The 12391-nt window shown below is 56.8% G+C and overlaps 3 protein-coding genes and 1 long non-coding RNA gene across 10 annotated transcripts; 2 read left to right on the top strand and 2 right to left on the bottom strand.

Annotated features, from left to right (window-relative positions):
• Positions 1-51: 51 nt before the first annotated feature.
• On the top strand, positions 52-3050 carry CD68 (CD68 molecule). The gene is made up of 6 exons (XM_008010174.3): positions 52-665; positions 747-1264; positions 1402-1521; positions 1645-1717; positions 1830-2000; positions 2314-3050. The coding sequence occupies exons 1-6, from the start codon at positions 617-619 to the stop codon at positions 2445-2447; spliced, it is 1065 nt and encodes a 354-aa protein (XP_008008365.1). The 5' UTR covers positions 52-616; the 3' UTR covers positions 2448-3050.
• Positions 2905-4566, bottom strand: LOC103242312 (uncharacterized). 2 transcript variants are annotated; one of them, XR_500725.3, is made up of 3 exons: positions 4459-4566; positions 3266-3465; positions 2905-3102 (listed from the first exon to the last, which is right to left on the bottom strand). It is a non-coding gene; the product is annotated as an uncharacterized lncRNA (long non-coding RNA). The 2 variants fall into 2 exon arrangements; XR_500726.3 differs by lacking the exon at positions 4459-4566 and adding an exon at positions 3833-4452.
• A 93-nt stretch (positions 4567-4659) lies between these two features.
• MPDU1 (mannose-P-dolichol utilization defect 1) lies at positions 4660-9417 on the top strand. 6 transcript variants are annotated; one of them, XM_008010170.3, is made up of 7 exons: positions 4745-4847; positions 6921-6986; positions 7135-7267; positions 7893-7978; positions 8099-8217; positions 8361-8471; positions 8622-9417. In XM_008010170.3, exons 1-7 carry the CDS (start codon positions 4745-4747, stop codon positions 8745-8747), a joined length of 744 nt encoding a protein of 247 aa, XP_008008361.2. In that variant the 3' UTR covers positions 8748-9417. The 6 variants fall into 6 exon arrangements, with proteins under 6 accessions (XP_072860774.1, XP_008008361.2, XP_008008360.2 ...); XM_008010172.3 differs by having other exon boundaries at positions 4746-4847; positions 7140-7267; XM_073004673.1 differs by lacking the exon at positions 8099-8217 and having other exon boundaries at positions 4660-4847; positions 7140-7267.
• Positions 9375-12320, bottom strand: SOX15 (SRY-box transcription factor 15). The gene is made up of 2 exons (XM_008010166.3): positions 10343-12320; positions 9375-9739 (listed from the first exon to the last, which is right to left on the bottom strand). Exons 1-2 carry the CDS (start codon positions 10873-10875, stop codon positions 9571-9573), a joined length of 702 nt encoding a protein of 233 aa, XP_008008357.1. The 5' UTR covers positions 10876-12320; the 3' UTR covers positions 9375-9570.
• Between the last annotated feature and the right edge of the window lie 71 nt (positions 12321-12391).

The following is a 12391-nucleotide window of genomic DNA, read 5'->3' on the forward strand; positions in this document are numbered from 1 at the left end:
CATCTCTGCTCCCCCCTTCACCAGCAGATAGTTACCTTTGGGCTGTGTTGCTTTCTTGTCACCATCTGAGAGTTCCCAGAGGCTGGAAAGCCATGTTCTCGGTGATGCTGACTGGAATGCTGCCCCTCTGTAAAGGGCTGGGTGTGGATGATCACAAGCCCCTCACGTGCCTCAGCCAAGAGGAAGTACAGGGGTCAGCCCCGAGGTCCAGGGGAAAGGGGAGTGGAGACGCTGATTTCCCCACCACTGAGGGAGGGGCCTGGGTCTCAGCTGTTCCCATAGCCACCTGCCACAACTGCCAAGCAAGTTTTGCTGAGTTTGACACATGGATCCCTATGGATCAACTGCCCTAGGACTCCCTTTCATGTACCCATGTGACCCTGTTGACTTTGCCCTGATGAAGCAGGGGCCAACAGTGCCCTACCTTAATTACAAAAACTAATGACTAAGAGAGAGATGGCTAGAGCTGAGGCCCCTGAGTCAGGCTGTGGGTGGGATCATCTCCAGTACAGGAAGTGAGACTTTCATTTCCTCCTTTCCAAGAGAGGGCTGAGGGAGTAGAGCTGAGCAACTGGTGCAGACAGCCTCGCTGGACTCGGGGTGAGGTAGTTCAGCCATGAGGCTGGCTGTGCTTTTCTTGGGGGCCCTGCTGGGGCTACTCGCAGGTAAGGAAAAAGGAGGCTGAGGGGAGGGGACCCCTGGGAGGGAGCCTGCCCCTGGGTGGCTAACCATCTCTCTGCCAAAAGCCCAGGGGACAGGGAATGACTGTCCTCACAAAAAATCGGCCACTCTGCTGCCATCCTTCACGGTGACACCCACGGCTACAGAGAGCACTGGAACAACCAGCCACAGGACTACCAAGAGCCACAAAACCACTACTCACAGGACAACCACCACAGGCACCACCAGCCACGGACCCACGACTGCCACGCACAACCCCACCACCACCAGCCACAGAAACACCACGGTTCATCCAACAAGCAACAGCACTGCCACCAGCCAGGGACCCTCAACTGCCACTCACAGGCCTGCCACCACTAGTCATGGAAATGCCACGGTTCATCCAACAAGCAACAGCACTACCACCAGCCCAGGACTCACCAGTTCTGCCCACCCAGGACCACCTCCGCCCTCTCCGAGTCCTAGCCCGGCCTCTAAGGAGACCATTGGAGACTACACATGGACCAATGGTTCCCAGCCCTGTGTCCACCTCCAAGCCCAGATTCAGATTCGAGTCATGTACACAACCCAGGGTGGAGGAGAGGTAAAGCTAAAAATGGGTACGAGAGGGGAGGGAGGCAGGACTGGCTATAGGCTCAGAGGGAAGAAGGAAGACAGGACGGGGAATATTGGCTGGCATCGCATGCGATCTTGTGACCTTCTGATCTTTAACTTCCGCAGGCCTGGGGCATCTCTGTACTGAACCCCAACAAAACCAAGGTCCAGGGGAGCTGTGAGGGTGCCCATCCCCACCTGCTTCTCTCATTCCCCTATGGACACCTCAGCTTTGGATTCATGCAGGTATAGCCATGACCTCAGTCTCACCCCTCACTCAGCCTCCCGGCGCCCCACCCCTCCCAATCCTGCACCCTACTCCTTCCTCTGTGAAGAGGGATGCCACCTGCTTTCCTGTTTGCCCCACAGGACCTCCAGCAGAGGGTTGTCTACCTGAGCTACATGGCAGTGGAGTACAACGTGTCTTTCCCCCATGCAGCACGTAAGTAACCTCCTTCCCTTTCTCATTGCTACCACTAGACACCAGGGTTCCTGAAAGGACTAAGCTGGGGCCAGGGAGGTAGATAGGATCTAACCCTTCCTCACTCCTCCAGAGTGGACATTCTCGGCTCAGAATGCATCCCTTCGAGATCTCCAAGCACCCCTGGGCCAGAGCTTCAGTTGCAGCAACTCGAGCATCATTCTTTCACCAGCTGTCCACCTCGACCTGCTCTCCCTGAGGCTCCAGGCTGCTCAGCTGCCCCACACAGGGGTCTTTGGGCAAAGTAAGACCTACCTACTCCTTCCCTCCTAGAATCCTTCCACTGCACTGAAAACCCCTTCCCCAGGCCCATAAGCCACGCATCTCTCTTCTTAACCCCCCAAATCTCCTCCCTCTCCCAGCTTGTCATGGCTATAGGGCAGCTGTCCTCCCATCCTCTACAAGACTCTGCCAGTTTCCCCCTTTTGTCACTGCTGAGTCACTGTGGTGAGCTCCTCACCAATCTCCTACTCCCTAGCATCCCCCCATTCCCTCCTCCCACCTTTATCCCAACCATCATGTCACTGTAATAGCTACCTGCCCTGTCCTTCCGCCAGGTTTCTCCTGCCCCAGTGACCGGTCCATCTTGCTGCCTCTCATCATCGGCCTGGTCCTTCTTGGCCTCCTTGCCCTGGTGCTTATTGCCTTCTGCATCGTCCGGAGACGCCCATCCGCCTACCAGGCCCTCTGAGCATTTGCTTCAAACCCCAGGGCACTGAGGGGGTTGGGGTGTGGTGGGGGGGTCCCTTATTTCCTTGACATGCAACTGTCTCAAAGACAAAGTTATTTTCCTTCCCTTTCTTGAAGAACTAAAATAGAGCCGGGCGCGATGGCTCATGCCTGTAATCCCAGCACTTTGGGAGGCTGAGGCAGGCAGATCACTGGAGGTCAGAAGTTTAGAGACCAGCCTGGCCAACATGGTGAAACCCCATCTCTACTAAAAATACAAAAAAATTAGCCGGGTGTGGTGGCATAATCCCAGCAGGCCTGTAATCCCAGCTACTTGGGAGGCTGAGGCAGAATTGCCTGAACCCAGGAGGTGGAGGTTGCAGTGAGCCGACATCACGCCACTGAGCCAAGATCGCGCCACTGCACTCCAGATTGGGCGACAGAGCCAGACTGTCTCAAATAAATAAACAAATAAGAGATAATGCAGTTGGGAGGAGGGAGGGGAGAGAGTTTTATTAAATGTGACGAACTGTCCCCCCAAGAGGAGAGTAGCAAAATATATGTGTATCTTTGACTTGGGGTTTTCCTTGTCCTGCCAGGATTAAAAGCCATGAGTTTCTTGTCACATGCCTTTCTGTGCTTTCCATGGCTGGGTCTCAGCGAGCCGGAAGCAGCTGCTGAGGAGGGATGAAAATGTCAATGTGTGACGATGCCTCATGGGTTTACCCCCCAAAGCCTGGCACAGCTGTGTTGGGTCTGCCGTGCCTCCCTTCCTTCCTCCTCTTGGGGCCACTGGCTGCTCCAGTACCCCATCGCTGGCAAGCCGGTAGAGCCACTCACCCCTGCAGCCTTCCTCCTGATCCTCCTACAGTTTCAGATGCAGCAGACAAAGCCATGAGTGGGAGGCTGTGGAATTTCATTCCCAAAGGCAGCGCCAGTGGCTCCCGAGCAATGAGAATGTCCTGTCCTGTCCACCGTATTCAGGGCCAGCAGAAGAGCCCGATTAAACCCTTGCAGCACCTGGGATGCTCCTATCCCACCTGCAAGGGATTGAATCAAGCAGGAGCAGTACGTACTCTGACCTCCACTGGCGGCTCCTGGGAACAGCATGCCCCTTACACAGGGCCACCCGCCAAGTCTAACTTCATGCCCCCAGTATTTGAGGTGAGGCGAGTCATTCTCAGGACAGCCAAGGTCCAGATTCTAGAAAGGGCCTCCCAGATGGCCACAGCCTGCACCACAAGTGAGCGCCAGTCCCACCCTTTACAGTAGGCTGTGGCGCAATCCCTGGGAGCCAGGATGAGTAGCACCCCCCAGCCGTACGAGCCCCAGGAGGCTTCCGGCCTCCAAAGCCAGAGACTTCCCCACAAGGGCAGCCCTCACCTGGCAGGGCCCCAGCAGCCCCACCTCTGCCTGCAGACATCCGTGTGACCTTGCAACAGGTGGGCACCGTGGGTTGGCGTCCCGGCGCTGGGTAACGAAGCACAGCGCCCCCACCAGGTAGTCCAAGGTGCCCTTTCCCAAGCGGAGCTGCAGGGTCCACTCGGCCTCGCCGAAGTCTCTGCCCAGCACGTGGTGCGCCCTCGGGCCAGCGGGGAGCGGGAGAACCCCGGGGCTGCATCGCCAGGCCACGGCTGGAGCCGGCCAGCTCTGTGCCCCACGGGTGATTCAAGGGTTGCCCTTCCCTGCCCTGGGCTCGCCTCCCCCACCTCCTCCTCTGCTTCACTGTCCCGGGCCCAGCAGTTGCCGGCGCACTCATGCTCCGAGGCCTGAGCCAACCGGAGGCGAGGCAAGCACAGGGCCCTACGCGCAACGCGGCACCTAAGGAGGCCTGCCCGGTGCAGACTCTCCTGCTCCCACTGGCGCCCTTCCCTCTAGAGACGTCGAGCGAACTGGAGCTAGTGGCGCCCCCACCCAACGCCACCTCGGAGACTCGGGCTCCTTCTCTCTCAACTTCGAACAATACAGAGTGTGCTACGAGAAGACAAGATGGCGCCCAGCAAGAGGAGCGGAGAAAGGGGTGTAAATCTTACTTCCAAACTGGAAGCGTCAACAAAGGCGTGGGAGGTCTAACTGCGCAGGCGTGCAGCTTCGGCAAGCTTCAGAATTCCAACTGCCGGGCGCGTCCAAAACGTGGTCCCTGACTGAGACTTATTTTACGCCACTAGAGCGGGGGCGGGTAGCGTCAGAAAGAGCGGGGAGCAAGGGGCGGGCCAGCTTCGCCGCGGGAAAAGAACGGGAGGCGGAGTGTCCGCAGCGCGCACGCGCAACGAAAGTCAATGGCGGTCTGGAGAGACTGGCGGAAGCTAGCTTTGCAATATGGCGGCCGAGGCGGATGGACCGCTTAAACGGCTGCTCGTGCCGATTCTTTTACCTGAGAAATGCTACGACCAACTTTTCGTTCAGTGGGACTTGCTTCACGGTGAGTTTTATTCAGCATCCAATCCAAGTCCTGCTCGAGTGACCGTGGACCCTTAGTCCAAGGCTTGATCGGCGACTAAGTGACGGCAGTCACTGCCGCCACGCCGAGCTGAGCGGAAGTCACTTCTGAGAGGGGCGGAAGTGTCTCGGCCCCTTAGAGGGGGGACGCCATATTTGTTCCAGTGGGGAAGTCACCGGGTGGAATTACTTCTTTGTGAGGTTTGTGCTTTAGCGACAATGAAAGACGAAAAGACTCAACTTTTATAAAACAAAATAAAAGTCAAGTCAAATCATGCCAACCTTTATTAGATCGCTAGCAGGGTTAAGCTTAATTCAAAGCCCCTGATGAATTGGGCCTTCATTGCACCCCCAAAGGCTCCGCCACCCTGATTGCTTTCTTTCCAGCCTCCAGGTTTGCTCATAGTCTGATTTCGGAATAATTTGCCTCCCTTCCTTTTTCTGATTGCGAGACAGCTCCACAACAAGGCCCACCGTCAGACCATTTGGGAAGCGTCAGTTTGCCCCTCTCTTGAACTCGTGGGGCACTTTGTTTTAGCCGCATTCATGACCCGTGAGAGTCTGACTCCCACTGGACCAAGCTCCTTGAGGGGAAGGCTTCAAGGCTAGATAAGTTGTAGATGGCCAGGGCATAAAAGCAAGTCCTGGGCCGGGCGCGGTGGCTCACGCCTGTAATCCTAGCACTTTGGGAGGCCGAGACGGGCGGATCACGAGGTCAGGAGATCGAGACTATCCTGGCTAACACAGTGAAACCCCGTCTCTACTAAAAAGTACAAAAAACTAGCCGGGCGAGGTGGCGGGCCCCTGTGGTCCCAGCTACTCGGGAGGCTGAGGCAGGAGAACGGCGTGAACCCGGGAGGCGGAGCTTGCAGTGAGCTGAGATCCGGCCACTGCACTCCAGCCTGGGCGACAGAGCCAGACTCCATCTCAAAAAAAAAAAAGAAAAAAAAAAAAAAAGCAAGTCCTGAAAGGGTAAGGTTTAGTCCCTGAGTAGGGGCCAGGGACAGTCAGAGTGCTCAAGAAAGAGTGGTATGGGGCGGGCACGGTGGCTCACGCCTGTAATCCCAGCACTTTGGGAGGCCGAGGCAGGTGGATCACCTGAGGTCAGGCGTTTGAGACCAGCCTGGCCAACAGGGTGAAACCCCGGCTCTACTAAAAACACAAAAAATTAGCCGGACATTGTGGCAGGCGCTTGTAATCCCACCTACTTGGGAGGCTGAGGCAGGAGAATCTCTTGAACCCAGGAGGCAGAGGTTACAGTGAGCCGAGATCGTGCCATTGCACTCCAGCCTGGGCAACAGAGTGAAACTCCGTCTCAAAATTAAAAAAAAAAAAGTATGAAGACTTGTCTTTGGTGAGAGAAGACATGTGAAATGGGGCACCCATTGGCCCAGAGAAGGGAGATAAAGGATTAAAAACTCTTGGGCATTTCTTAACTTGGCATTTCTTAACTTTATACGGGGAAGCAATGGAGAGCCGTGGAGGTCAAGCCAAGTTTGGATGTTAATTTATAGGGAAGGGAAGATTGGATGTGGCAGGTGGTAGGCATTGGAGAAAAGCTGTTTTGGAAAGTAATAGTCCGGGGCCCAGCGCGGTAGCTCGAGCCTATAATCCCAGCACTTTGGGAGGCTGAGGCAGGTGGATCATCTGAAGTCAGGAGTTCGACACCAGCCTGGCCAACATGGTGAAACCCTGTCTCTACTAAAAACACAAAAATTAGCCAGGCATGGTGGTGTGCGCCTGTAATCCTAGCTACTTGGGAGGCTGAGACAAGAGAATTGCTTGAACCTGAGAGGCAGAGGCTGCAGTGGGCTGAGATTGGGCCACTGCACTCCAGCCTGGGTGACAGAGCAAGACTGTCTCAAAAAAAAAAAAAGTATAGTGGTTTGGAGCAGGAAAGACCAGGCCTTTTTCGCTGCCCTCCGTCCCTCCTCCCCCCAAGACAATGCAAGACCGTGGTGTGGGTAAGAGGGGTTGGGGAGAGCCCACAGGAGCTTCAAGCCCTGGCCTCGGTTTCAGACATCTCCTATCTGCTTACCCTTTTTTCTCTCCTCAGTCCCCTGCCTCAAGATTCTCCTCAGCAAAGGCCTGGGGCTGGGCATTGTGGCTGGCTCACTTCTCGGTATGTCTCTTACCTTTCTTTCCTGCTGTTGGGTTGAGGTGGAGGTTCTGAGAGGCCGTCAGCTGTGTGGGCGTTCATTCTGTAGCTGTTGTGTTGCATCCCAAAGAATGGAGACTCCTCAGTCCTACTTTTCTCATCTTTCCCCTAGTAAAGCTGCCCCAGGTGTTTAAAATCCTGGGAGCCAAGAGTGCTGAAGGATTGAGTCTCCAGTCTGTAATGCTGGAGCTAGTGGCATTGACTGGGACCATGGTCTATAGCATCACTAACAACTTCCCATTCAGGTGAGGGGCCCACTCTTCCTCCCCAAGGGTAATACCCACAACTCTAATGGGGATTAAGGTGAGGGAGGTTACAGGGCAGGAAAGTCGCCAGGCCGGGTGGCTCGTGCCTTTAACCCCAGCACTTTGGGAGGCCAAGGTGGGTGGATCACCTGAGGTCAGGAGTTCAAAACCAGCCTGGCCAACATGGTGAAACCCTGTCTCTACTAAAAATACAAAATTAGCCGGGTGTGGTGGTGGGCACCTGTAATCCCAGCTACTTGGGAGGCTGAGGCAGGAGAATCACTCGAACCTGGGAGACAGAGGTTGCAGTGAGCTGAGATTGTGCCACTGCACTCCAGCCTGTGCAAGAAGATCTGGAGTTTTTTTTTTGAAACTCTGTCTCAAAAAAAAAGGGATGAGGGACCAGGAAAGTTTTAAGCCCTTTTAGAAACCTAATCATCACCAATGGAGGTGACCTTGAGAAGGGGTGAGCATCCCAAGAATGGCCACGATTGAGAATGAGCCAATCCCGTGTGGGGGCCAGAGACACATGATCAGAGCATGGTGTCCCTGGATGGAGGGGCTATGGAGGCTTTCCCTGCCTCTTTCTAGGCCCACCTTTCTTCCTCCCAACTCTTGACTGCAGCTCTTGGGGTGAAGCGTTATTCCTGATGCTCCAGACGATCACCATCTGCTTCCTGGTCATGCACTACAGAGGACAGACTGTGAAAGGTGCTGGGGACTTCCCTAAAAGCAGGCTGTGTGGCTCCTGGGAACCCTGCTGGGAACTCAGGCCTGGAAAGCCAAATGATGTTGGGAGATTGACAAGGACTCCTGTCTCCCCACCCCTAGGTGTCGCTTTCCTCGCTTGCTACGGCCTGGTCCTGCTGGTGCTTCTCTCACCTCTGACGCCCTTGACTGTAGTCACCCTGCTCCAGGCCTCCAATGTGCCTGCTGTGGTGGTGGGGAGGGTGGGTACCAGGAGCAAGGGACAAGATGTTGGGGCGCAGGGTGGAGGGGAAAGAGTGGAAGGTCAAAGCGTGGGGGTGTTGGACTTGGGGGAGTATGGGAGGAGCTCAGGTGACAGAGCCAAAGGTCTCAACTCCTCCCCTAGCTTCTCCAGGCAGCCACCAATTACCACAATGGGCACACAGGCCAGCTCTCAGCCATCACAGTCTTCCTGCTGTTTGGGGGCTCCCTGGCCCGAATCTTCACTTCCATTCAGGTGAGTGCAACATCTTCCTTCTAGAAGGCACTAAAACCTCATCTTCTCCCAGCTAAGGGCCAAAGCTGCCCCGTCAGGATCCTTTGTCCATAAGGGAAACTTTCTTGAGCTATGCTGAAGGGTAACGCTGGCTCTGTCTCTTGCAACCAGGAAACTGGAGATCCCCTGATGGCTGGGACCTTTGTGGTCTCCTCTCTCTGCAACGGCCTCATCGCCGCCCAGCTGCTCTTCTACTGGAATGCAAGGCCTCCCCACAGGCAGAAAAAGGCGGAGTAGAGCCAGCTCCTGGAGTCATTCCGTTTCCACTCATTCACCCAACCTCAGGGTTCTCCCCATCTGAGCCAGCCTGCTGGTGTGACTTACTCATCCTCCATTCCTCTGCATTTGCAGACTTTCTAAGCCAGGGTTGGCTTTAGTGGAAACAAATGGTTGATGGATCCAGATCCTTAGAAAAGGAGAGGATGGGGGTAGAGTCTCCTAAGCCAAAATTTTGACATTTGAGTGCTTTTCTAAGCCCTGTACATGAACTATTAACTCAGTCATTCAGCCAAGCCTCCTCCTCTAGCAGCAATTTCCAGCTGTTTAACACTATCCTGGGTAAATGTTTTACCCTGTCCTCCAGCCTCCCTGCTTCCCTTCTGGCCCTAGAAGATGGAGCCTGGAAGGCAGAGTGGAGGGGACTGGGGGCCTGTGGCTGCCTCCCCCGCTCAGCCCCGCTGGGACTGTCTCCCAGACCCCAGTGCTGAGGTGGGGGAAGGGGGACGGAGAATGACTCAGGCAGGGCCCCAGGGTGGGGTGAGGAGGTTCCTGCTCTGGCAGGTCTAGGCGGAAGGGAGTGGAGATGGGGCTGCTTCCTGCTGCAGTGAGGGGAACAGATGGGACAATAAAGACTGGAGACTCAGGTGAATAATACAAAACTGTGTTTAATACTACCAAAAATATAACTGTGTTGTGCGGCTCTCCCTGGCTTTCGTGGGAGGACTGCAGGCGGCGTCTGCACTGTAGTCCAACGTGAGAAAGGGTTGACAGCCTGGGGTAGGGGATGCTGCTGGATTAAAAAAGGATGAGGCACGTCCGGTGAGGTCTGAGTCCACGAGAGTTAGAGGTGGGTTAGGGGCATGGGGGCACCAGAAAGGGGAGGATTGTATGGAGTGGGAGAGCCAGGGGGCAGGTAGTGGGTATAGGGGGGCAGCAGCTCCCCCTGGAGCCTAGGGTCACTCTGAGGGAGGGAGCACGATGAGGGGGCCTCCAGTTTGCAGTGGGAAGAGCTGCAGAGAGAAACAAGAGGTTAGAGGGCACTTCCCTGGGTTGGAGGTGAGTTCGACCAATTCTGGGCAGGCAGGGTAGAGCTTGCCACCCACCCAGCCCTGGCTACCCAGTCCTCTGGGCGCAGCAGGCATGGAAGCCGACCCGGGGATAGAGAGCCCGCGGCCCTGTTGGGGCACGCTCGGGAGCGGGCTTGCGTGCTGCACGGCTGTTTTCCTCTTGGGGCTGGGGAGTCAGGCCAGGAAGGGGCAGAATGGGCTTGGCCTCTCCTTGCCCTGGGGGCTGGGAGAGGAAGCTGGGTCACACACAGGCCAGAAGCAGGGGGAAAACAGGGCATCTAACTAGGACAAAATCGCATCCAGGGGTCCGTCACCGGGCCTGCAGGGCCACCACCTTCAGACTGAGATGGAAACGCCCTCTTGGAGAACCCTGACCCGCCCCACCCTACACAGGTCCCGAAGGTACTGGCGCCTGTGCCCGCCACACCTTGGCCGAGAGTGGCCTCTGCTTGGGTGGGCTCCCGTCCTCCGGCATCCGCCCCCACCAAGGCTCCAGGAGAGGGGCGCATGGGCCCTCCGTCTTCAGCCCGCTTCCCAGGCACTCACCCATAGCTGCCAGGCAGGTAGGCTGTCGAGTAGTTGGGGGGTCTGTACCCAAAGCCTCTGCTAGGTTGGGTGGTCGCGTACCCCGGCCCCCAGATCGCGCCGCCGCCGGCCAGGCTACCTCTTCCCTGTCCGCAGCGGGAAGGTCCGGCGCCCGAGCTCTTGGCCTTGCGCCGAGGGCGGTACTTGTAGTCGGGGTAGTCGCGCAGGTGCCGGGCGCGGAGCCGCTTGGCCTCCTCCACGAAGGGCCGCTTCTCGTCCTCGTCCAGCAGCTTCCACTGCGCGCCCAGGCGCTTGGAGATCTCAGAGTTGTGCATCTTGGGGTTCTGCTGCGCCATCTGGCGGCGCTGAGCGGAGCTCCACACCATGAACGCGTTCATGGGCCGCTTCACCTTCTCCAGGGGCAGCGCCCCGGGGGCCGCGGGGCTCCCAGCGCCCTCCCGCTCCTGGGGTCCCGAAGATGAAGACGCAGAAGCCGTGGGAGCAGGAGGCTCCAGGCTCCAGGCCTGGTCCTGTGAGGAGCCCGGTAGCGCCATGGGTTGGGAGAAGCCTTAAGAGGGCGTCCTGAATGCCCTCCCCTCAACGTGAAGCGTCGATCCTGAAAATGGAGGGGTCTTCCCAGTCTGGAGTCGTTGCTGAGGAACTTGGGTCTTTAAAAAGTATATTTTATCCCCAAGCCCAGAGCTTAAACTAGAGCCTTTGCTTCCAACCAGTTCGGCACACTTTGGGGAGAGTCGAATGCAAAATCCGCTGTCTGATGCCCCGGCACTGAAGAGGTGCTGCTCTGAGGCCTACTGACTGGGGGGACCCCCCGGTCCCTCTCCCCGACCCGCAGTTGCGATCAGACCGACCTTCCGTGGAGGGGGAAAACCATAAACCGCTTTGTGGTCTCCGGAGTTCCCGCAGCTGCCAGGCGCGGATGACCCAGAACTCTCCCACCTGGGCTCAGCGTTTGTGGCAGGCGGGCCAGCCCTGGGAACAGCTTTTAAAGACTGACTCCGCCCCTGGCCCTCCCAGAACACTGCACCTCCTTAAGGGCGCCAACATCCGCTGCCCGTAGGTAAACCCAGGTGTCCTGTTTGTCCCAGCCCCCAACACCCTCAGGGTGCCACGCCCCCCCCACCCAAGACCTGATGTCAGGCCTTCCAGCCCGTTGCTGATTGCCTCCCCTCCCTGAGCACAGGCAATTTAAAGCCAATTCTTTCCACAATGGGATCAAGCACAGGCGGATCAAGTGCCCTCAGGGCCTGAGTTGTGTTGAGAGGAGCTTGGGAGCATCCCCGACCACCAACTCAAACCCTTTCCTGGCGCCTGTTGCTCCTCAAATCCCAGACCTGCCCCTGGGGCAAGAAAGGCCGAGGAGAGAGACCATTTTTGTTTCCTGAGTCATTCCAGCAGGTGCTTGGGCCGTGATTCAACCCCTTTCCCAAGTGAGAAAACTTAAGCCCTCCCAACTCCAGTCCCTAAACCTCGATTTCTCGACTGCCATTGAATTATGGCAAGTTTTATCTTCAGTCCACCCAGTCATGAGGGGGGAGCCAGGAAACCTAGGACAACTCGAGTTGAGAGGTCTGTGATGTGCATGCCGGATGAAAAGCCTGGAGCCAGATCAGAACACCACCAAGGCCGGGCCCCAGGCTCCAGAGGCTGCCGTCAGGGAACCCTGCTCCTCACTCTGCCCAACGGCCCAGCCCAAGCCCCAGGCCTCAGGTAATCGGATTAAGCAGCCTGCCTTGGCTCTCAGCTTCTAGCAGGAACAGCTCCAGCTCTGAGCAGCCCTGCCTAGCCTGTGCCGTGACTCAGGGTATAGGAGTGGCCCAACTCCCTCCATCAGCAAACTTGGGGGAGGGGAGAAGCAACAAGGCACAAGCCCCCCTCCTCTGGACCAGGAGGGAGAACCTGGGCCTGGGGAGTTTAGGAATGTCAGGAATTCCCAGAAGTAAGACCATCTTTGGGACAAGAGACAATGAGAAGTCAGGTGTGGAGGAACAGAAAACAAGAGCGGGGGGTCAGGGCAGGTCAGTCCTAGAGAAACAAACGGACCAAACTGGG

This window comes from Chlorocebus sabaeus, chromosome 16 (assembly GCF_047675955.1).
Source record: "Chlorocebus sabaeus isolate Y175 chromosome 16, mChlSab1.0.hap1, whole genome shotgun sequence".
Classification (NCBI taxonomy): Eukaryota; Metazoa; Chordata; class Mammalia; order Primates; family Cercopithecidae; genus Chlorocebus; species Chlorocebus sabaeus.

What these genes read in the sequence shown, in the direction of transcription:
- MPDU1 (XM_008010169.3), top strand. Translation starts at nt 4,745, where the DNA reads ATGGCGGCCGAGGCGGATGGACCGCTTAAACGGCTGCTCGTGCCGATT. An exon ending in ACTAACAACTTCCCATTCAG is followed by an intron (nt 7,268 to 7,892) that starts GTGAGGGGCCCA and finishes TCTTGACTGCAG; the next exon opens with CTCTTGGGGTGAAGCGTTAT. An exon ending in GAATCTTCACTTCCATTCAG is followed by an intron (nt 8,472 to 8,621) that starts GTGAGTGCAACA and finishes TCTTGCAACCAG; the next exon opens with GAAACTGGAGATCCCCTGAT.
- SOX15 (XM_008010166.3), bottom strand. Translation starts at nt 10,875, where the DNA reads ATGGCGCTACCGGGCTCCTCACAGGACCAGGCCTGGAGCCTGGAGCCT. An exon ending in TACCTGCCTGGCAGCTATGG is followed by an intron (nt 9,740 to 10,342) that starts GTGAGTGCCTGG and finishes TTCTCTCTGCAG; the next exon opens with CTCTTCCCACTGCAAACTGG.
- CD68 (XM_008010174.3), top strand. Translation starts at nt 617, where the DNA reads ATGAGGCTGGCTGTGCTTTTCTTGGGGGCCCTGCTGGGGCTACTCGCA. An exon ending in CCTGCTGGGGCTACTCGCAG is followed by an intron (nt 666 to 746) that starts GTAAGGAAAAAG and finishes CTCTGCCAAAAG; the next exon opens with CCCAGGGGACAGGGAATGAC. An exon ending in CACAGGGGTCTTTGGGCAAA is followed by an intron (nt 2,001 to 2,313) that starts GTAAGACCTACC and finishes TCCTTCCGCCAG; the next exon opens with GTTTCTCCTGCCCCAGTGAC.